Below are 24,406 nucleotides of genomic sequence, written 5' to 3'. Positions count from 1 at the left end.
AGATATTTTATGAGAAAACTTAAATAATTCTTAACCAATTGATTTCTGTCTGTGATTAAAATTTAGCTTTGTCACTTTTATTTTTATATTTCAGGGATTTTGAAGGCAACCATATCCATAATTTAAGAAATTTGACTTTTATTTCCTGCAGTAATTTAACTGTTTTGTAAGTAATGTTTTGTCCTTTTAAAGTAATGTTTTATCTCTTTTCAAACAAAATGAATCATTTATATGAACAGGCTCTGGCATACACACACATAGTAATTATGGCAAATGTTCCCTCTCAGTTGGAAGTTTTTTGAAATGAAAGCACATTGGCGAAATTACTGAAGTTCAAAGCAGGCATAAGCACAGATTCGCAACATATCAGTACATGAATCATCACAGTGGTACTATCTTACATGAGACCCATTTTTCTCAAACTTAAGTTATACCCAATTTAGTGGGAAAAAATTCTCATAAACCACCTAGAATCTGTCCTTGAATGGCAGTTTGAGAATTACCAAGATCAAGTCTTACTTGATGAGAATTATTACTGCAAAGGTTGTGGGAAAAAATTAATTATAATTTTTTTCAAAAGCTGCAGAATGTTCACATCTGTGAGGATATGACTGTGACACCCACCAGGATAAACCTGAGGATGTTATCGAATATAATTTCTTCTATGCCACTCTGTCTTATTTTAAATCCATATTGCTAGCTCATAACACCAGATCAGTGCAGAAATGAACTGTCAGGCCTTACAGTCTGATTCAGCATCGCAAATCAGAGATCTTCTGAGTTGGTCCAGCTTAGAGTAGACATATTCCGGCACATCCACTTTAAATCACAGCAACTGCCCAATGTGCACGAGTACTATTGTGGTGTTGAGGCTGGGGGTATATTTTGTTAGACAGACATGCCACAAAGACTGAACAGGCGACTCTAAGACAGTTGTGCTGATATTCAGACTGTATTCTCAGAGGTCGAGATTTTTCACTCTTATCCCTGTGGAACTCTTCCCTAAAACACTTTAAAATGTGAACACTATTTTACTTTTATCATCATTAACAGATTTGGGAAATTCAATATTAAAATGAGCTTGGGTGATTTATCATACTAGTTCAATGTATCTTGATATGGAAATGCATTAGATATAATTAGCTTTGTTTTTGCAGTTTGTTAATCTCCTCTACAATAACTCACCTGTAAGTTACCTCCAGAAGCTACAACATCTTTTTTCTTTTTACTTTCAGGGTAATGAGGAAAAACAAAATTAATCACCTTAGTGAAAATACGTTTGCACCTCTCCAGAAACTAGATGAATTGTAAGTTTGATTACACATATATTTTGTAAGTTTGATTACACATATGGTACTACTTCTGTATACCCTGAGCCACAGGTATTTCAGGAATTATGAAAGCTTAACAAATATGTGTTAAAGGAAACTATAAAATAAATATTCGAGGAAAGTGAAGTAAAGGAAACAGCTGTGGAGGCGAATAAAACCAGGGGAAATTAATAAATAAATTACATCCTACATCACTTTAACCCACTGCTAGAGACGGATAGCAAATTTATCTTTAAATTTTCTAGAGAGTGAGGATTCAGAGATCAGGAGATAAAAAGACATCACTTTACTGGTTCTGAAACCAAAGGATAATCTTGGATCTGTAAGATTAGACACTGCCATGGATAACAACATCCAAACCTGTAATAAAGGTCAAGAGAGCAGCTTGAGACAGCTATTTATATCGTCCCATTTTAAGATCAATGACACCGTTCCAAAGGACAGTAAAGCAAGTCTCTGATCAATCAAAGCCTTGCGGTCAAGCCACAGAGTAGGTGATTCTCCAAATAAAATATACGTAAGACAATGGAGGAAGCCCATGCTCTTCAGACAGTTTTGATTTCTTTTTTTTATGGCTTCATTTCTACAATTGGAGTTTTGTTAAAGTCTGGGCTAGCCACTAGTTTTTTGTGTGTGTTTTCTGAAAAGAATCTGGAGTGTGAACAGAACTACATGTTTTGACAATTAGCTGGGCAGAACTTGGATTCATTAAAACTTCTCCATAAAAAATTAAAGAATGTAATTAAAATGTTGCTCAGGACACCTTGCTGCTGCTAAGTCGCTTCAGTCGTGTCCGACTCTGTGCGACCCCATAGACGGCAGCCCACCAGGCTCCACCGTCCCTGGGATTCTCCAGGCAAGAACGCTGGAGTGGGTTACCATTTCCTTCTCCAATGCATGAAAGTGAAAAATGAAAGTGAAGTTGCTCAGTCCTGGAGTGGGTTGCTACTCCCATCTCCAGGGAACCTTCAGGACAGAGCGATCAAACCCATGTCTTCTGAATTGCAGGCAGATTCTTTACCATCTGAGTCACCAGGGAGGACCCTTAAATGGATGGGTCTGGACCTAAAATGAGTGACTCTCCTTTTGAAAGAAGGTTGGACTACATTCTGTGCCCCTCCTTGCTTGATCCCACCGACAGAATTAATGAGGGCAAAATTAGCAACAGTCAGATCCACTTCTCAGAGTTTAAACAGTTCTGGTGAGACTTCCCTGGTGGTCCAATGGTTAAGACTTGGAGCCTCCACTGCAGGGGGTATGAGTTCCATCCCTAGTCAAGAACTAAGATCCCGCATGCCCCACTGTGTAGCCAAAAATAATTTTTTTAATTTAAATAGTGGCAGAAACTTTGCTACACGCTTGATTTATTATTACTTGTGCTTTTTAAGTTTTCTTTTAATAAGATTTATGTATTTGTTGACCGTGGTGGGTCTTCATCACTCCCTGGGCTTTCTCAAGTTGTAGCAAGTGGGGCCTGCTCTCTAGCTATGGTATTCGGGCTTCTCATCAATGCAGCTTCTCTTGTGGACCACTGGCTCTAGGCATGTGCGCTTCAGAAGTTGCGGCTCTTGAGCGCTAGAGCACAGGCTTCAGGAGCTGTGGTGCACAAGTTTAGCTGCTCCAAGGCATCTTCCTGGACCAGGGATCAAACTTCTGTCCCCTGCATTGCAAGGCGGGTTCTTAACCACGGAAACACCAGCAAAGCCCTAATTTGTGCTTTTAAAGCAACTATTCAAGGTGACAATGTGTTTCCTGACCCCCATTCAGAAATGGACCTCAAGTCCAGTTAAGTTTAGACCAACTTTTCTAAAAGGAAAACTGAGAAAATGGTCTTTGTTCTTGTCACTTAGGATCTAAGCCAAATGGTCCCCATAACGTGATTGATGATGAAAGAATTTGTCCGAATTTGCTTTAATAGCCAAAGCCAGCACCCTCACCAGAAATGGCTCAACATGGTAGCTTGAGATTTAATATTCTAGTGGACTCTTCTACATCTGTTTTTCACATTACCTTACTAGCATGATCAATATTTTACTTGGCTTCCCATATAAGGAACTGGAATCATCCTGCTCCTTTTACTTCAATATGAAAACAGATCTTCAGTCTATTAATAGTCTGCCCATAGGGATGGAAAGAATAGCTAATCCAAAACTCAGCTATATGCTGGGAAACCCAGATCTTGGACTGAGAGAGCTCACACCCTGCAGAAGAGAATGTAGGGACAGGAAAAATTTTAATATGACGCTGTAAATGCTATACATGAGAACACCTGACTCTTCCAGTCATGAAGGAGTGACATGTGAAAAGAATCTATTTTTAAAAGTATATTTGGCCTTCCCAGGTGGTCCAGTGATTAAGAATCCACCTGCCAATGCAGGGGACACAGGTTCAATCCCTGGTCCAGGAAGATCCCACATGCAGAGAAGAAATTAAGCCCATTGTCCACAACTACTGAACCAGGGGTCTAGAGCCCATGAGCCACAACTGCTGAAGCTGGCACACCGAGAGCTCACGCTCTGCAACAAGAGAAGCCGCCGCAATGAGAAGCCCGAGCACTTCAACTAGAGAGTAGTGCCCACCACCACCTCCATGGCTAGAGAAAGCCTGGGTGCAGCAACAAAGACCCAGCACAGCCCAAAAAATGTACAGTTGATTTGCAACGTTGTGTTAGTTTCAGGTGCACAGCAAAATGATTCGCTTTTGCATATCTATTCTTTTTCAGATTCTTTCCCATTATAGGTTATTACAAGACATTGAGTATAGTTCCCTCTGCTATACAGAAATTCCTTGTTTTTTTGTTATTTGTTTTTTCTGAGCAGAATCTTGAAGGTATTCACCTGAAGGACCAGAAGTAAAGCTTTTTCCAGGTAGAAGGAAGCACCTATGCAAAAACCTGGAGGTTAGAATACTGAGGTGCATTCAGGTCCTGGTGAGAGTCAATTTAACTGAGCAGAAAGTGGTAGAAAACTAAGCTGGACAGTATAAAATATTTAAAGACTTTTTTCTATCACACTAAGCAGTTTTTATTTTATCTCTTATGCAGCAATGAGCTATTGAAGAATTTTCAAAGGGGGATGAAATTTTTGAAAGATTCCTTTGGTGATCAAATCGGAGAATCTATCCACATAGACAATTCACCCATAAATATGTAAATAACAAAAACAGTCTCAAGAATCATATTACAATATGAACATAGAACATTTACAACAAAGACATTTACAATTTTGATTATATTACTTACTTGTTTTTAGTTTTAAAACTCAATCTAAAACTGCCCTGCCCTTTCAAATTGAATAATCTAACTTTTGATTTATAAGCACTCCAGTTTACACAGCATCTACACCTACGTCCTTACCTCTTCCTGCGGCAACTAATACTTCTTGAGGATAGACAGGGAAAGTGGTTAGACTTTCCCTTAGTTTCTTGTGATGACATTGGAGAAATCAAGCCTATCTTGCTTAGAAGAATTCTAGGCCTTTCTCATGAGAGTTGCTACTGTAAGAGCCACCATAAGAGCTGGTACTGTCCAAAATCTCACGGCTAAGCTACAAAGTCACACCTCAGTGGGCAGCCCCACCTCTGTACATATATGAAGTCTCCTGCACCAAGAGTATATAAGACCTCGTGTATATCAGCTATGGACGAAACTGAAACCTGAAATAATCCACTTCCAGATAAAAACTATAATCAACTGAAACAAAAGAAAAAATCAAGTCTTCAAACCGTATTTCTACTTTAGCACAGAAGGAAGGAAAGAAGAATGGATGGGAAGGGAAGAGAGAGGTGGTAGAGGGGAAAAAGAGAAAAGAAGACAGCACAATATTAATTAAATTAGAAAACTGGATCTATTAGAACCAGGTCAAATACCATCAAGCATTGTCTCTGAATGAGGAATAAAATGAGGAAATATTTTTATCTTTTACATTTCATTCCCTTTTTTTATTTTGTTTTTTTAATATAAATTTATTTATTTTAATTGGAGGTTAATTACTTTACAATATTGTATTGGTTTTGCCATACATCAACATGAATCCGCCACAGGTATACACATGTTCCCCATCCTGAGCCCCACTCCCTCCTCCCTCCCCATACCATCCCGCTGGGTCGTCTCAGTGCACCAGCCCCAAGCATCCAGTATCATGCATCGAACCTGGACTGGTGATTTGTTTCACATACGATATTATTCATTCCCTTTTTAAAGTTTTGACTTCTGTTAATTTCCTGGTGGCTCAGTCGGTAAAGAATCAGCCTGCAGTGCAGGAGGCCCGGGTTCCATCCCTGGGTCGGGAAGATTCCCTGGAGAAGGAAATGGCAACGCACTTCAGCACTCTTGCCTGGAAAATCCCATGGACAGAGGAGCCTGGTGGGCTACAGCCCATGGCGTCGCAAGAGTCGGACACAACTTAGCAACTAAACCACCATCACCAATTAATATAACTTCACTAGTAGCATTGTTTGAAAGTTGTATAATGGTTTTCTAATAAACCACAGAAGTATGGATAAAGTCTTAAGAAAATAACATGACATGTTTGCAATTATTTCCCTAGGGATTTAGGAAGCAATAAGATTGAAAATCTTTCTCCACATATCTTTAAGAATCTGAAGGAGCTCTCACAACTGTAAGACTGATATGAATTTTATCTTTATTTTTAATTTGTTTCATTTTCTAAAATTGCCATTAAAATACACATCAGTATGTGTGTTTACCATTTTAACCATTTTTAAGTGTACAGTTCAGTGGTATCAACTTCATTCACGCTGTTGTATAACGATCACCACCATCCATTTCTGGAACTTGTCCTGCTTTCCAAACTGAAGCTCCATACCTATTAAACACTAACTCCCCATTGACACCCCTCCCCAGCCAACCTCTATCACTGTTTGGTTTCTATGAATTTGGTATCTCTAGGAACCTCATATAGGTAGAATCATACATACCTTGTTCTTTTACAACTGGCTAATTTAACTTAGCCTAATGTCTTCAAGTTTCATCCATGCTGTAGCCTGTGTCAGAATTTCTGAACATTATCATCCATATTAGCAACCCACTGTGTGTAAGTACCACATTGTATTTATCCATTTTTCCATTGATGGACACTTGGGTTGTTTCCACCTTTTAGTGTTATGAGTAGGGCTGCTATGAACATGGGTGTGTAAATATCTGTTAAAGAACTTGCTTTCAATTCTTTGGGGTATATAGCCCCAGAAATAGTATTACTGGATCATATGGTAACTCTATTTTTAATTTTTTGAGGAAACATCATGCTCTTTTCTATAGTGGCTGCATTATTTTACATTCTCACTAACTGCACAAAGATTCTAATTTCTCCACATTTTCAACAGCACTTGTAATCTTGTATTTTTTTTAATAATAGCCAACCTAATGGATGTGACATGGTGTTTCATTGTGCTTTTGATTTGCATTTCTCTAAAGATTAATGATGTTGGGCATCTTTTCATGTGCTTATCAGTCATTTGCACATCTTCTTTGGAAAATATCTATTCAGGTCCTTTACTCATTTTTAAATTGGATTGTAGCTGTGTATGCATGCTGAGTCACTTCAGTCATGTCCTACTCTTTGCGACCTTATGGAATGCAGTGTACCAGGCCTGTCTGTCCATGGGATTCTCTAGGTAAGAATACTGGAGTGGGTTGCCTTGCCCTCCAGGGATCTTCCTGACCCAGAGTTCAAACCTGCGTATCTTATGTCTCCCTCATCGGCAGGTGGGTCCTTTACCTCGAGTACCACCTGGGAACCCCTGTTAAGTTGTTAGATCATATATATTTTAGATAGTAAATAATTTCAGATATATGATTTACAAATACATTCTCCTAGTCTGTAGGTTGCCTTTGCACTCTGCTGATAGTGTTTTCTGATGCACAAAAGTTTTAGATTTAGATGTAGTCCAATTCTTATATTTTTTTCTATTGTTACCTATGTTTTTGGTATCACATATACAAGAAATCACTCCCTAATCCAATGTCATGAAGTTTTTCTCTTATGATTTCTTCTAAGAGTTTTATAGTTTTAGCCTTTATATTTAGGACTTAGATCCATTTTGAGTTAATTTTGTACATTGTGGAAGCTAAGGGTCTAAGCTCTTTTTTTTTTTTTTTTTTTTTGGTATGTGGACATCTATCTGGTTTTCCCAGAACCATTTGTTAAGAAGTTTGTCCTTTCCCCATTGAAAGGTCTTGGCATGTGTTAAAAATTATTTGACCATACATACAAAAGTTTGTTCCTGGGCTCTCCATTCTATTGCATCATCCTATAAAACTGTCTTTATGCCAGCACCATATGATTACTGATTACTGTAGCTTTGTAGTAAGTTTTGAGTCAGAAAGTAAGACCTCCAACTTTGTCCTTCTTTTTCAAGGCTTATTCAGGTTCCCTTGAGATTCCAAACGAATTTTAAGATGGATCTTTCTATTTATTCAGAAAAACCGTCACTGGGCTCTTGATAGGCATTGCACTGAATCTTTAGATTGCTTTGGGTAGTATTGCCATCTTAATGATTTTAAATCTTCCAGTCCCCAAACACAGAATGTCTTTCCATTTATCGGTGTCTAATTTCTTTCAACAATATTTTGTTTTCACAGTGCAAGCCTTTCACCTTTATTCAGATTATTGGGGCTTTTTGGCTGCACTGGGTCTCCGTTGCTACATAAGCTTTCTCTGATTATGGCAAGCAGAGGCCACTCTTCATTGCAGTGTGGAGGCTTCTCATTTCGGTAGCTTCTCTCGTGGCACAGTAGTTGTGGGGCATGGGCTTAGTTGTTCCGTAGCATGTGGTATCATCCTGAATCAGGAATCAAATCCATGTTGCCTACATTGGCAAGCAGATTCCCAGCTTCTGGACTACCAGGAAAGCCTCTATTCAGTTTATTCCTAAGTATTCTTCTGATGCTGTTGTAAATTAAATTATTTTCTTAATTCTCTTCCTGGATTGCTCATGGTTGATGCATAGAAATGCATTTGATTATTCATCATTGTCTGATTACTGTGCATTCATTTTGTATTTAGCAGTTTAGTTGAGTTTGTTTATTAGTTCCAACAGTTGTGTGTGTGTGTGAAATCGTTAAGGTTTTATACACATAAAATGGGCTTTCCTGGTGGCTTAGATGATAAAGAATCTGCCTGCAATGCAGAAGACCTGGGTTGAAAAGATACCCTGGAGAAGGAAGTGGCTACCCACTCCAGTATTCTTGCCTGGAGAATTCCACGGACAGACGAGCCTGGTGGGCTACAGTCCGTGGGATCACAAAGAGTCTGACACCACTGAGCAACTAACACTTTCACTTTTCACACATAAAACGTCATCTGTAAACAGAGATAATTTTACTTCTCACTTCTCAATTTGGATGCCGTTTATTTTATTTCTTGCCTAATCCCTCTGGATAGAACTTCTAGCACTATCTTCATCTCTTTGTTCCTAGCCATAAAGCCATTTACTTTTCACTTCATGCCTCATAGCTTGCTAACGCAATATGCCACTATTTGCCACATGATTTATTGTAAAAAGCATTCAATATGGTTTCATTAATTCAAATTTTGACTAAATGAGACTTTTTTTCTTTTATTTAAATCACACCTGATGATAGGCAAAATCTGAAGTGGTGTGGCTTCCGTGTGGGAAGTCTGCCGGTTCCCTGGTGGGACCATCCTGGACCACCCCACCTTCATAATCATGTGGTCTTAGCTTTTCGCTGTCACCAAGACACTTATTGAGAGCCACACATGGTTCTAAGAGTTCTATCTACATTAATCCATTTGAATGTCTAATAAGTCCTATGGTACAAGTGCCATTGATGTACCTTTTTGCTAATGTTTACAAGCAACCCTCAGTCAACAGGTATACTTCCTCTTTACTCAAATCCTTTCTAGAAATGACCAATTGCTGCTGTTGTTTTTGTTTGTTTGTTTGTTTTTAAACAGGAATCTTTCCTATAACCCAATCCAGACAATTCAAGCCAACCAATTTGATAATCTTGTCAAACTCAAGTCTCTGTAAGTATACACCTATGGGGATAGTTTTATGATACATTTTTTACTTATGTACTAATAGCTAATAAATTCTATAAAATAAGATTAATAGAGTCTTGAATCAGAAGCTTTATCTGGGATGTTAGTTAAACTCTACAGAAACCATGTGAGTACTTGCTGAGCTATAAACAAACATATGGCTATTAGTTTAATCTTTCATATTTATGAGCTAAAAATTAGATAATAATTAATCACTTTCTATGTTTCTATAATCACCTGGAGCTTATATTGGATTCTTTGTTTTGATTCTCTGAAGGCATCTATACATATTTATTCCTTCATTAGCACTGGGGGTATCTAAGAGTTTATTATAACTATTGTTATCCCAAAATAGAATGTTCTAGATTATATAAATCCACACACACACACAAACACACACACATTATGTGTGGTGTTAAACCTAAATTATGTTAGTTCTATGAATTGCCTTAAGAAAGTGTGTTTCAGTTCTTTTAAGTGTTCCCTCAGTAAAATGTCACTTTATTAGAAAAAAGTTATTAAAGAATTATTAGAAACATTTCAAGAATGTAAGATGCCCCTCTCTGCAACTGCAATATCATCAAAAGGCAATGTTTATTCATTTATTTCACACATATCTGTTGAGTAGTTACTATGAAAAAAGCATCATGCCACAATCTATTAGAAGCCAAAAATTGAAATAGGAAAGATATAGAATCAATATAAATATAAGTAATTATATTGTATATAAATAGCAGAATCAAAAAGGCATTGGGGGAAGAAAGGGTTATTATGGGATCACATGAAATCATATGTGTGAAACTTTGGAAAATTGTAAAGCACTATAGAATTTTAAAAATCTTTCATGCAATGAAAGGAACTGGGAAGGTGCCCAGGGATGGCTAAGTATGAATTTTTAGTTCAGAATAAGTGTTAAATAATTGTATATTAAACTGTCTTTCACAAAAGCTCATTATACCCTGCATAACATATGTTTTTTGATAATTTGATATTTTAGCAGCCTAGATGGAATTGAAATTTCTAATATCCAACAAAGGATGTTTAGACCTCTCATGAATCTCTCCTACATGTAAGCAGATGTTTTTCTTGTTCTTCACCTTGATTTTTAACCTCTTAGGTTTCCACCTGTATTGTGCCAATACCCCCATATGCAGCACATCCAATTTATTAACATTTTCTACTGACTAATTTGCCTAAACACTAACTAACTTTTAAAGCATAGATATAAGGTGAGGTGATTTTTAGTTGTCCATGATTTGGTCTGAGAAAATAAAATGAGATTTGTTTGAGTGTCAGAAAACAGAAGTGTGGAGGGAACCCACTCAGGCTTGTAAGCTCTAATGACCTCTCGTGACATTCACAGATAGTCATGATTGTCCACTAAGCTAGCACCTGGTGCACATGGCATAAATGCAACCAGGTGAAAAAGTAGGAAGTCACATAAACAACATCAAACAATTGTAAATAATTCATGTAAATGGAGGAAGGAAGAGAGAAAGCCTCCTCAGTGAAAATTGCCCACAGTGTCAGTACATGATGGAGCAAGGGTGTATGGATAAAATGGCAAACTCTGAAAAATCTTTTATTCAGACATCATGTCCCATCATGCCATCATTACATGCTTTAGAAACATTTTCTTTAGTTGAATGTAGTATATAGCAGTATATATATATATATATATATATGTATATATAATACACACACACGCAATATTAAGGTGATCTCCTTGCCAAGGCAATTAATTCTCAATAATTTAGAAAGTGTCATGGCAGCCACAACCACTCTGTAATCTTGCTTGTATTTTAAATCTAACAGAGGGCACTGATTTTTTTTTCCATAATTCCTCAGGGCGTGTTTATAAAAGTTTTCTTGGTTACACACAATATAAAGCACTCTGACAAAATTTATCAAAGCAGAGTTTATTGAAAGAAATTGGTGTAACTCATAAAACCCAAGAAACAACTCAAGAACTAGACTTGAATTGAGCAGATCCTGGGATCCAGGCAGCAAGAGTTAAACAACAGGACTATAGACTGTAATTGTCAAGTTTTTATCTTGTATTACTACAGCTTTTTATACTATACAGATCATTTATACTTTTTGCCAGAGTGCATGGCTTTAGGGGCTAATGGATCTAATTTGAATACTAAATTTCTGGACTTAGTAGAAAGTTTCCTAGCAGATAATTTGCCTCCATTGAAGATTCATCTCCTCATACAGTGATAGCAACACCAACCTCATTGAGCTGATTTAAGAAGTTATTCCTGATTTGAGAAGTTATACTTCGAAAATGCTCAATAAATGGTGTGGGTGTTGGTAGTACACAACTGATTATCCAAGTGGTGTCTCTTATTAACAAGGGAGGTCTCTCTACTGATGAAAGAATTCAGTCAACAAATATTTATCCAACACCTTATCATGTACCAAAATCTAGTGTGAGAATAAACGTGTTAGCAATTAGTTACCTATTATACAATGTCTATAACAGAAAAGTCATAGCCACACAGAGGACAAAGCCTTTAACTCTCTTCCCCCAGGTGTGAAAAAGCAAAATCAATTGCAGCAACACAGGAGCTATGTACCAAGCACTGAAAACCCAGTAACAGTTTCCTTCAGTGTATTATCTTGATCACATGACAACAATTGATTTATATTCTAAAATATGTCTAATGCTTGTCTGTTCATTATGCCCATTTACTGCTCCCACCCATTCTTTAATTAAACAAGTTTCTTAATAAAACTTTAGTGTCCTTAATGTTTTACTTTTATTCCTCTGAGACTGATATTAAGATGTTTTCTTTTTACAGAGGAAATGGAGAAAATAGATACTAAGGTAGAGTGACATTTCAGTTTAAAGTCTTATTTTCCCTTCTCTTTGCACAACAGCTATTTTAAGAGATTTCAATACTGTGGCTATGCACCGCATGTTCGCATTTGTAAACCAAACACTGACGGACTCTCATCTTTAGAGGATCTCTTGGCGAGCATTATTCAGAGAGTGTTCGTCTGGGTTGTGTCTGCAGTTACGTGCTTTGGAAACATCTTTGTCATCTGTATGCGACCTTATATCAGGTCTGAAAACAAGCTGCATGCCATGTCAATCATTTCTCTCTGCTGTGAGTATTTCCTGGCTGAAGAGGAACTACAAGTTTTGAAATATATAAAAGTGTTACCATTAGAAAATAAGTAACCAGAGTACTAGAATCACAGGGTGTTAAAATTTTCTCCCCTTTGCTTAGCTGTTTTCTAAGCATTCAATTAAATGCTGCCGCTAAGTCGCTTCAGTCGTGTCCGACTCTGTGCGACCTCGTAGACGGCAGCCCACTAGGCTCCTCTGTCTCTGGGATTCTCTAGGCAAGAATACTGGAGTGGGTTGCCATTTCCTTCTCCAATGCATGAAAGTGAAAAGTGAAAGTGAAGTCACTCAGTCATGTCCGACTCTTCGTGAGCCCATGGACTGCAGCCTACCAGGCTCCTCCGCCCATGGGATTTTCCAGGCAAGAGTACTGGAGTGGGGTGCCATTGCCTTCTCCGAGATGAAATGCTACATGAAAGTAAAGTGATAAGAAAGTTTTTAAAGTAAGAAAACTCAGTCACCTTACACAGATTAATGAAGCTCTCATTCATTAATTTTGTCTGATAAGGAAGCGTTTGTTCATTCACTTTCTTCTCTAAAAGTATAATATTTTGTGAGTTAGTCGCTCAGTTGTGTGCGACTCTGTGACCTCATGGACTGTAGCCGCCAGTCTCCTCTGTCCATAGGATTCTCCAGGCAAGAATACTAGAGTTGGTTGCCACTTCCTTCTCCGGGGGATCTTCCTGACCCAGGAATCGAACACGGGTCGCCTGATTTATAGATAGATTCTCTACCAGCCGAGCCACCAGGGAAGCCAGTGTAGTATTTTTTGAAAGCATGTAAAATTTTTTACTATGAATAACCTTGAAACCTTTCATCGTCACATTTTCACACCCAGAGCTCTGTTTATTTTTTGTGTGCGCCTCCAGTTCAAAGACACTAAGACAGTTCAGACATTATTGTTCTTCTGGTCTCTGAGCTTCTAACATCTTTTCCATTCATAATTTGAAATATTTAAATAAGAAAGTGTTTTAAGTAGTATTAAATTTTTTCAAGTTGTTGAAACGTGATTGCAAGGTAGTATGTTAAATGAATATTTTTAAAAAGAAATAAAAGCAAGAAACTAGTGTTCTGGTTGCTTATAATCTGGGTCAAGTGGTGTATAATTCACCCATACTCCCTCAAGCAAATGTCCGTCTACATGGCATCCTACTTTTTATGAGTGCTGTGCTATGTCTTACCCCTACACTCATTCAAAGTCTAAGGCTGAACCGTTTTTTCATTGCAAACCGCCTAAGAAACAGAAATTAACTACTTTGTATTGCTAACTATAAAATTTTGAGTTCACTCAATTCCCTGGTAAAGGCTAGAATATAACCTCAGTGTTTAAAGATTAAGGCTAGTCTTTTGATTCATACTGTGATTTTAGGATCATTGTGTAGAATGCTTGCGCAGTAAAAAAAAATCTCTTTATGATATGCAATATTTACTTAGAAAATACATCAAGAAATGTATCACATGAACAACTGATTTGGAGGAGTCTGAAAAGAGACAGAGAAAGATGTTAACATGGGAAAAAAGAATCAGAATAGTTTTGCTTAGACCACCTCTGGATAAGACATTTAAGCCCCTTAAAATTATACTAACTACAGAGCACTTCATAATTATTCATATCTTCTAAATTATAGACCTCAAAATTCATAGTCATTACTCTATCATAGCAGCTTCTGAAATACTTTCTCTGGGATTTTGAATGACTTAACTTCTTAAACTGGGAGAATTTCAGTGGAAGAAATGAACCAAATTATAATACCCCTATCTTGTCCATAACTGAATGCAGAACATATTTGCATTTTACTCATTTATTCAGCATTTCTAGGTGGTGGGACTAAGAAGGAAAACAAAACAGATAAGATCCCTGCTCTTACAGACCTGTGTGTTAGATAAAAGCAGTGACATGCTTACATATTTAGCTGCAGAGGATGCTGTAAGCGTTATCAGAGAGAGTTGATGAAATGGTCCTCACGCATAAATGAATTCTTAGAATACATCTTACCTCCCCCCAAGATAGAGACACTTGTCTATTTGGGGCTAATGTTAAAAATATTACTGTTTAATGATAATTCCATTTCACCTATTTATTTCTCTACATTTGTTAAATTTACTGGTTCCTGCAGGTGCCGACTGCTTGATGGGAATCTATTTATTTGTGATCGGAGCCTTTGACCTGAAGTTTCGAGGAGAATACAATAAACATGCGCAGCTATGGATGGAGAGCACTCATTGTCAGCTTCTGGGGTCCCTGGCCATTCTGTCCACAGAAGTATCTGTATTACTTTTAACATTTCTGACACTGGAAAAATATATCTGCATTGTGTATCCTTTTAGATGTTTAAGACCTGGAAAATGCAGAACCATTACAATTTTGATTCTTATTTGGATTATTGGGGTTATCGTGGCTTTCATTCCACTGAGCAATAAGGAATTTTTCAAAAACTACTATGGCACCAACGGAGTATGTTTCCCTCTTCATTCAGAAGATGCAGAAAGTACTGGAGCCCAGATTTATTCAGTGGCAATTTTTCTTGGTAAGAAATTCTATATTAAAAGCCTTTTCAAGGACTTGGCAGTCCAGTGGTTAAGATTTCCCTTTCCAATATAAAGGGTGCAGTTTCAGTCCCTGGCTGGAGGGACTTCCCTGGTGGTCCACTGGTTAAGAATCTGCTTTGCAATTCAGGAGATGTGGGTTTGATCCTTGATAAGGGAACTAAGATCTTACATGTTGTGTGTTGCCATCCAAAAATGAAACAAAAAGAATAGCAAAAACAAAATCAATCCTTATTCAGGGAACTAAGATCCCACATGTCTTTCAGCCAAAAAAAAACAGAAAAAAATACTGTAGCAGATTCAAGACTTAAAATGAGTATTTTTTAAAAGCCCCTTTATTTAAATGTTAAAATGTCACAATTTATGTCTTTTAATATTTATTTTAATTTCAGATCTTCTAGCCAGAATGGACACTGGGGGTGGATTTTATCAAAACTCCCTAAAGGGAATTTTTTTCTAAATTACCACTTTATCATATTAATTCACATATGATGCACTTTAATAAAAGATAAGACTTTAAACACTTGCATTTCATGCATTCACCCTAATGATACTAAGCAAAATATATTCCAACTCTTTGCATTTATAATAGAGTCAAAGTAGCAACACAGGTCTTTGGCTTGGGAGTAGACAAATGTTTCCTTTTGAAAAAATATTCTCAAAGTATGTAACTGAATTACAAAAAGAATAGACAGATTAATTTAATAATCCCAGGATATTCACTGAATCACTATAATCACTGAAATCTAATTTTAATATGTCATTTTAAAATTAAACATTGCATCATTCTTATAACTCCAACAATATTTAAATTTTTTAATTCATGATTTTTGCACTTTAGTAATTCTTATAAAGAACAAAAAGCACATTGTGGTCTTTGCCTTCTCCTTTATAATAACTGCTAAAGGTATGTTTGTTTTGAAAGAATGCTCATATTAATAATAATCTATGTGTTCTTAACAGGTATTAACTTGGCAGCATTTCTCATCATAGTTTTTTCCTACGGAAGTATGTTTTACAGCATCCATCAAAGTGCCATAACAGCAAATGAAGTACAGAATCAAGTTAGAAAAGAGATGATCCTTGCCAAACGGTTTTTCTTTATTGTATTTACTGATGCATTATGCTGGATACCCATCTTTATACTGAAATTTCTCTCATTGCTTCAGGTAGAAATACCAGGTACAAATTTTTTCTTCCTATAATGATATAATAAACCTGTTTCTACAGAGTTCCTCTAGAAAGAGTATTAAGATCCCTAACAGTTACTCATTTCAAGAATCGTAAGTCAGAGTTACATGTAGTTAAAACGCTGTTCATTGATCAAATGTTTACTCGGAGGAAGTTGCTTAGTTCTTTTTTTCCTAAGCGATTTCCTTTTATTTTTAGATTAATGTTATTTACTTGTAAATTAAGTTCTTTTCTTAAATGAAGTGAGACCTGGGTTCAATTCCTGGGTTAGGAAGATCCCCTGGAGAAGGGAATGGCCACCCATTCCAGTATTCTTGCCTGGAGAATTCCACGGACAGAGGGGCCAGGCGAGCTTCAATCCATGGGGCCACAAAGAACTGGACATGACTGAGTGACTAACACTTTCTTAAATTAAATAGTTTTCTTTTTAAAATTTTCAATGTGTTAAAGTGTAGTTAACTTACAATATTACATTAGTTTCAGGTGTATGACATAGCAATTCAGTATTTTTATAGATTACACAACATTCAAAGTAAACATAAAATACTGACTATATTACCTACATCTCTGTGACTTATTTATTTTAAAGCTGGTAGTTCATACCTTTTAATATCATTCACCTATTTTTTCCTACCCCCAGCCATCTCCTCTGTGGTTACCACTAGTTTATTCTCTGTATCCATGAGTCTGTTTTTGTTTTGATATATTTGTTTGCTTGTTTTGTTTTTTAGATTCAACATATAAGTGAAAACATACAGTATTTGTTTTTCTCTGTCTGACTTATTGCACTATGCCTAATACCCTCCAGGGCCATCCACGTTGTTACAAATGGCAAGATTTAATTCTTTTTTTTATTAAGCTTGAGTAACATTCCATTGTGTTTATATACCACATCTTTTTTATTCATTCATCTGTCAATGGCCTTTTAGGTTGCTTCCATATGTCTATTGAGAACAGCATTGGAATGAACATTGGGATATATATATCTTTTTGGATTAGCATTTTCACTTTCTTTGGATATATACCAAGGAGTGGAATCACTGGATTGTATAGTAGTTCTATTTTTAATTTTTTGAGGAACTTCCATGCTATTTTACATTGTGGCTACACCAATTTATATTCCTATCAACAGTGTACAAGGGTTTCCTTTGCTCCACATCCTTACCAACATTTGTTATTTCTTGTCTTTTGGGTGATAGCCACACTGACAGGTGTGGGGTGATATCTCATAGTGGTTTTGATTTGCGTTTCTCTAAGGATTAGTGTTGTTGAGCATTTTTTCATGTGCCTGTTGACCATCCATGTCTTTTTTGGAAAAACGACTACTCAGGTCTTCTTCCTATTTTTTTAAACAGATTTTTTTTATATTGAGTTGTATTTGTTCTTTATGTATCTTGGATATTACCCCTCATCAGTCACGTCTTTTGCAAGTATCTTCTCCCATTCAGTAGTTGTCTTTTATTTTGTTAACAGCTTCTTTTGCTGTGCAAAAGCTTTTTAGTTTAATCAGGTCTCATTCATTAATTTTTTGTTTCCCTTGGCTGAGGAAATAGAAACCAAAAAATATTGCTAACACTAATGTCAGAGAGTCTACTGCATATGTTTTCTTCTAGTTTTACGGCTTTAGGTCTGATATTTAAGGTTTTAATCCATTTTGAATTTATTTTTGTATAAGGTGTAATGTTCTACTTTTACTCTTTTCAGTGCAGCTGTGCACCTTTCCCAACAATCACTTATTGCAGAGACTGCCTTTTTCACATTGTATATTCTTGCCTCCTTTGTCATACATTAGCTAACCATAAATGTGTGGGTTTATTTTGGGGCTCTCTATTCTGTTCCATTGACTGTGTCTTTGTTTTGTGCTAGTGCCATACCGTTTTTTTTTTTTAATTATCTATTTATTTTTGGCTTTTCCGGGTCCTTGTTGTAGTGCATGGGCTTTTCATGCCCGGGCTCTGCATTGTTGTGCATGGGCTTTCTCTAGTTGCAATGAACAGGGACTCTCTCTAGTGCATAGACTTCTTCTCATTGAAGCGGCTTCTGTGTTGTGGAGCATGGGCTCTAGGGCATGCAGGCTTCAGTAGTTGCAGCATGCAGGCTTAGTAATTGTGGTGCATGGGCTTAGCTGTTCCATGGCATGTGGGATCTTAGTTCCTCGACTAGGAATTGAAAAAAATGTCCCCTGCCTTGGCAGGTAGATTCTTTTATATTTTTTTTATTTATTTGTCTGTGCCAAGTCCTAGCGCAGCATGCAAACTCTTGGTTGCAGCATGTGGGATCTAATTCCTGGGCCCACTGCATTGGGAGCTCAGAATCTTAACCAATGGACCATCAGGGAAGTCCCAGCAGGTAGATTCTTAATCACTGTAGTACCAGGAAAGTCCTCATGCTGTTTTGATTATGGTAGCTTTGTAGTATAGTCGGAAATCATCAAGTATGATACTTCCACTTCTGTTCCTCTTTCTCAAGATTGCTTTAGCTATTTGGGATCTTTTGTGCTTCCATACAAATTTCAGTATTCTTTGTTCTAGTTCTCTGAAAAATGTCATGGGTATTTGGATAGGAATTGCATTGAATCTATAGATTGAACTGAGTAGTATGGACATTTTGACAATATTAATTCTTCCAATCCATGAAAATGGTAAATCTTTCCGTGTACTTGTATTATTTTCATTTTTTTTCATCAGTGTCTTACAGTTTTCAGAATACAGGTCTTTCACTTCATTGTTAGATTATTCCTAGGTATTTTATCCTTTTTGATTTAAGTGTAAGTGGGATGGTTTTCTTGACTACTGATAGTTCATAATTGGTATATAAAAATATACATCTGGTCCTGGACTTTTGTTAGGAGTTTTTAATCACAGATTCAATTTCAGTACTTGTAATTGGTCTGTTATTTTCTTTTCCTTCCTAGTTCAGTCTTGAGAGATTGTACCTTTCTAAGTATTTGTCCATTTCTTTTAGGTTGTCTGTTTTATGATCTTTGTATTTCTATGATGTCAGTTGTAACTTCTTTTTCATTTCTGATTTTGTTGATTTGGACCCTCTTCTTTGTTTTTTTTATGAGTCAGGTTAAGAATTACCAATTGTGTTTATCTTTTCCAAGAACCAGATTTTAGTTTCATTGATCTTCTCTATTGTATATTTAGTCTCTATTTCACTTATTTCTGCTCTGTTTTTTATGATTCATTTCCTTCTACTAATTTTGAATTTTGTTTGTTCTTTTTTCCATAGATCCTGTAGGTGTAAGGTTAGGTTGTTTATTTAAGATTTTTCTTATTTCCTGAGGTAAGCTTGTATTGCTGGGCTTCCCAGGTGGATCAGTGGTAAAGAAACTGCTAATGTAGGAGACATGAGTTCAATCCCTTGGTCAGGAAGATCCTCTGGAGAAGGAAATGGCAACCCACTTCAATAGCCTGGCAGGCTACAGTTCATGGGGTCACAAAGAGTCAGATACAACTTAGCGACTAAACAACAACAAAGCTTGTATTGATATAACCTATCCTCTTAGAGCTGCTTTTGATGCATCCCAGAGATTTTAGATCATCTGTTTTCATTTACATTTGTCTCTGGGTATTTTTTTTTACTTACTTCCTCTTTGATTTCTTCAGCGATCTGTTGGTTGTTTAGTAGCACATTGTTTAGCCTCCACGTGCTTTTTGCAGGTTTTTTCTTATAGTTGATTTCTAGTCTCATAGCATCATAGTCAGAAAAGATACTTGATATGACTTCAGTGTTCTTAAATTTACTGAGGCTCATTTTGTGGCCAGTGTTTCCATATTGATTTTCTGTCTGAATGATCTGCTCATTGATATAAGATTTTAAAATCCCCTACTATTATTGTGTTACTAATGATTTCTGCCTTTATGTTCATTAATATTTACCTTATATATTTAGATGGTTCTATATTGGATGCATATGTATGTATAATTGTTCTATGTTCTTCTTGATTTGATCCTTTCATTATTAGGTAGTAAGAGTCTTTGTTGCTTGTAATAGTCTTCATTTTAAAGTTATTTGTCTGATATGAATATTATTACTCTGGCTTTCTTTTGATTTCCATTTGTACGGAATACCTTTTTCCATATTTTTCCTGATTCACTCTTATAAGATTTTATGTTTCTAAGAATGTATCCATTTCTTGTAGATGGCCCAATATGTTGGCATATAACTGTTTGTAGTCTTCTCTGATGATTGTTTGTACTTATATGATATCAATTGTAACTACTTTGTCATTTCTAATTTTATCCGTTTTGAGTCCTCTCTTTTTTGTTGATGAGTCTGGCTAAAGATCTATCAATATTTTTTTCAAAAACAAACTCTTAATTTCACTGTTCTTTTCTATTGTTTTTAGTCTCTATTTCATTTATTTCTTCTCTGATCTTTATTACTTCCTTCTTTCTATGAACTTAGACCTATGTTTGTTCTTTTTCTAGTTCCTTTAATTAGAAAGTTAGGTTGTCTATTTGGATTTTTTTATTTCTTGAGGTGGTGATGAATCCCTATAAACTTTCCTCTTAGAACTGCATTTGCTGTAGTCCATGCATTCTGTAGGGTTGTGTTTCTATTTTCATTCATCTTAAGATATTTTTATTTCCTCTTTGATTTCTTTGTTGACCCATTAGGTTTTTAGCAGCATGTTGTTTAATCTATACATTTGTGTTTTTCCAGTTTCTTCCTGTAACTGGTTTCTAGTTTCATACTATTGTGGTTGGAAAAGATGCTTGATATGATTTCAGTCTTACTAAATTTATGAAGACTTGTTTTGTGGCCTAGCATGTGATTTATCCTAGAAAAGGTTATTTGCATATTTGAGATTATTAATCTTCTGTTTTTAATGGAATATTCTGTAGATATTTATTAAGTCCATCTGATATAATGTGTTTCTTAAAGCCACTGTTTCCTTATTGATTTTCTGTCTGGATGATATAGCCATTGATGTGAGTGGGGTATTAATGTCTCTTACTATCTTGTAATACTGTCAGTTTCTCCCTTTATGTCTGATAATATTTGCTTTATATATTTAGGTGCTTCTGTGTTAGGTACATATGTGTTTACAAATGTTATATCCTTTTCTTGGGTTTACCCTTTTTCATTATATAGGTGCCCTTCTTTGTCTTTGGCTTCAGACTTCTCTTTAAAGTCTATGTTGTCTGATATGTATATTGATAACCCAGCTTTCTTTTCATCTACATGGAATGTCTTTTTCCATCTCTTATTTTCAGTATGTGTGACTCTTTGTTCTGAAGTGGCTCTCTTGTAGATAGCATACAGATGGTGCTTATTTTTTCATCCATTCAGTCACCCTATGTCTTTCTTCTGGAGCATTTAGTCTATTTACATTTAAAGTGATTATTCATAGTTATGTACTTATTGCCATTTTGCTACTTGTTTTCTGGTTGTTTTTATAGTTTTCCTTTTTGTCTTTAGCATCTATCCTTAATTTTCTTTAGTGTTACGTTTGGATTCCTTTCCCTTTGTTTTTTTTTTTTTTTGTGTGTGTGTGTGTGTGTATCTGTTGTTGGTTTATGGTTTATAGTTTCCTATATATATATATATGTATGTATGTATATATACACATGCACATATATATACTTTTTATTCTACATTTTATTATTTCCCTGTGAAGTTTCATTTTGATGTCTATTTTACAGCATTAGCTATTTAAGTTATACTTGATGTTTATTTTACAACTTTTGTCTTTTAATCTTCATATTAGTTCTTTAAAATAGTTGATCCACTGCCTTTTCTATATATTTACCTGTATCCATAAGATTTTTTTCCTCATATATATTATTTTTTATTATGGCCTTCTTTTTTTCACTTGTAAAAGTCCCTTTGACAGTTCTTGTGAGGCTGGCTTAGTAGTGATGAATTTTTAAATTTTTTTCTTCTTGGGAAGCTCTTTAGTGCTCTTTCAATTCTGAATGATAACATAACCAGGTTATAAGTATTTTTCTTTCAGCACTTTAAATACATCATGCCACCCACTTCTGACCTGCAAATTTCTTCTGAAAAATCAACTTGTAGGCAACTTTTTCTTTCTCTTGTTGCCTTTAAAATTCTCTCTGTATGTTTAACTCCTGCCATTTTACTTATTGTATGCCTTAGTGTGTATCTCTTTGAGTTCATTTTGTTTGGGACTTTATGTGCTTCCTGGATGTGTATATCTGATTCCTTCTTCAGGTGAAGGAAATTTTCAGCCATTATTTAATCAAATACATTTTCCCCCTTCCTGTCTCTTTTCACCTTCTGGGACCCCTAATAATGCAAATATTTGCATACTTGTCTCAGAAGTCCTTTAAACTATCCTCATTTCTTAAAATTATTTTTTCTTCTTGCTATTCTAATTGGGTGATTTACACTATTCTGTCTTCCAAGTTCTTCTGTATCACCCAATCTACCATTGATATCCTCTAGTGTATTAATTGCTCAAATAAATTACTTTCAGTGTGTTGAAATTCTAATAATTCCATTCTTGAGATGACCAGAAAGGAACACAGGTCAATATGATTATCAAGTAATTGCTTCATTTTTTCCAGAACATAGGAAATTTTTATTCCTGGACTACATAGCAATTTAAGGAACATTACCAGAGTGTGAGAGATGATGATAAGGCACTCTTGATATTTCAAAATAAGGTGCACCACACTCATTAGGATGGTTGTTCTCAAAAACAGAAAATAACAAGTACTGGTGAGGATGTAGAGAAATGAGAACTCTTGTACTGGTAGGAAAGTAAAATGGCACAGCTGCTATAGAAAACACTATGGTGGTTCCTCAAAAAATTAAACATAGAATTCCCATGGGACCCAGAAATTCTACTTCTGATTATATACCCAACAGAACTGAAATTAGGGAACCATGCATTCATACACCCAAGTGCAAGGCAGCATTATTCACAGAAGCCAAAATGTGGAAATGAAACAACCCAAGTGTCCATCACTGGATGAATGCTTAAACCACACACAGTGGATTATTATTCAGCCTTTAAAGGGAGGAAATTCTGATATATGCTACAATATGGATAGATTCTGAAGACATTATGCTATTGAAACAAGCCAGTCACAAAAGGACAAATACTGTATGACTCCACTTATATGAGGTAACTAGTGTAATCAAGTTCACAAAGACAGAAATTTTGTGAATGCTGTTGTCAGGGATTAGGGGGGAGGAAGGTATGGGGGGTTATTGTATAAAGGCACAGAGTTTCAGTGTGGAAACACAAGAAAGCTTTGGAAATGGATGGTGGTGATGGTTCACAACAATCTGAATGTAGTTAATGCCACTGAACTGTACACTTAAAAATGGTTAAAATGCAAATTTTTATGTTTTATATAATTACCACAATAAAAATGTATGAAATCCTGTTAACTGTAGGCATATTGCAATATGCACTCACACTTTAAAAATTTATAAACATACAATTTTAATTTTGCTTTTTCCCATGGTTAGTGGTGATAGTGCCTTACATTTTACAAGTAAAAGAGGAAACATAGCATAAATTAAATCATAAAGAAAACCTGAGTATTTGGTAGTTGCATATATACTACAGTAATTTTAAGATAAGTTTAGCCAAAGATGTTTTTATTGAAATAAATATCTAGTCAAAAGCCTAAAAATGCATACCAGTTTTTCAAACCAAATAAATAGCAGAAATATATTAAGGATAAGTCTATATATTCTAAGAAATACTACATGCACTACCTAATAATTAAAGCACTTGCAAAAGTATGACTTAAATACTAAACAATATTGTTTTTCCTAAAGTTGAATCATATCAGAGTAATATGTAATCACCTGGTTAAAAAAAAAACAACACATTTCTAGCTACTAGAATTCTTTTGTTGATGTATTCAGGAGGTTACTTAGCTGGAAAACTGTTCCTTGAAATGTCAGTTCAGTTCAGTCACTCAGTTGTGTCTGACTCTTTGCAACCCCATGGATGGCAGCAAACCAGGCTTTCATGTCCATCACCAAGTCCCAGAGACTACTCAAACTCATGTCCATTGAATCAGTGATGCCATCCAACGATCTCAACCTCGGTCGTCCCCTTCTCCTCCTGCTTTCAATCTTTCCCAGTGTTAGGGTCTTTTCCAGTGAGTCAGTTCTTCATGTCAGGTGGCCAAATTATTGAAGTTTCAGCTTCAGCATCAGTCCTTCCAATGAATATTCAG

General features: G+C 35.9%; 1 protein-coding gene across 2 annotated transcripts in view; it reads left to right on the top strand.

Moving 5' to 3' along the window:
- RXFP1 (relaxin family peptide receptor 1) overlaps positions 1-24,406 on the top strand; it is a 59,060-nt gene that overhangs the window by 33,540 nt on the left and 1,114 nt on the right. Inside the window, exons 8-15 of one of the 2 annotated variants that reach the window (XM_068990336.1) lie at positions 95-166; positions 1,236-1,307; positions 5,879-5,950; positions 9,269-9,340; positions 10,353-10,424; positions 12,242-12,471; positions 14,609-15,019; positions 16,002-16,220. In XM_068990336.1, coding sequence (XP_068846437.1) covers positions 95-166; positions 1,236-1,307; positions 5,879-5,950; positions 9,269-9,340; positions 10,353-10,424; positions 12,242-12,471; positions 14,609-15,019; positions 16,002-16,220 — 1,220 coding nt within the window. The remainder of the gene's footprint in view (positions 1-94; positions 167-1,235; positions 1,308-5,878; positions 5,951-9,268; positions 9,341-10,352; positions 10,425-12,241; positions 12,472-14,608; positions 15,020-16,001; positions 16,221-24,406) is intronic. The other variant, XM_068990337.1, reaches the window with a different exon arrangement.

This window comes from Capricornis sumatraensis, chromosome 17, assembly GCF_032405125.1.
Source record: "Capricornis sumatraensis isolate serow.1 chromosome 17, serow.2, whole genome shotgun sequence".
NCBI classification, from domain to species: Eukaryota; Metazoa; Chordata; class Mammalia; order Artiodactyla; family Bovidae; genus Capricornis; species Capricornis sumatraensis.
This window is presented reverse-complemented; position numbering and strand designations above follow the sequence as displayed.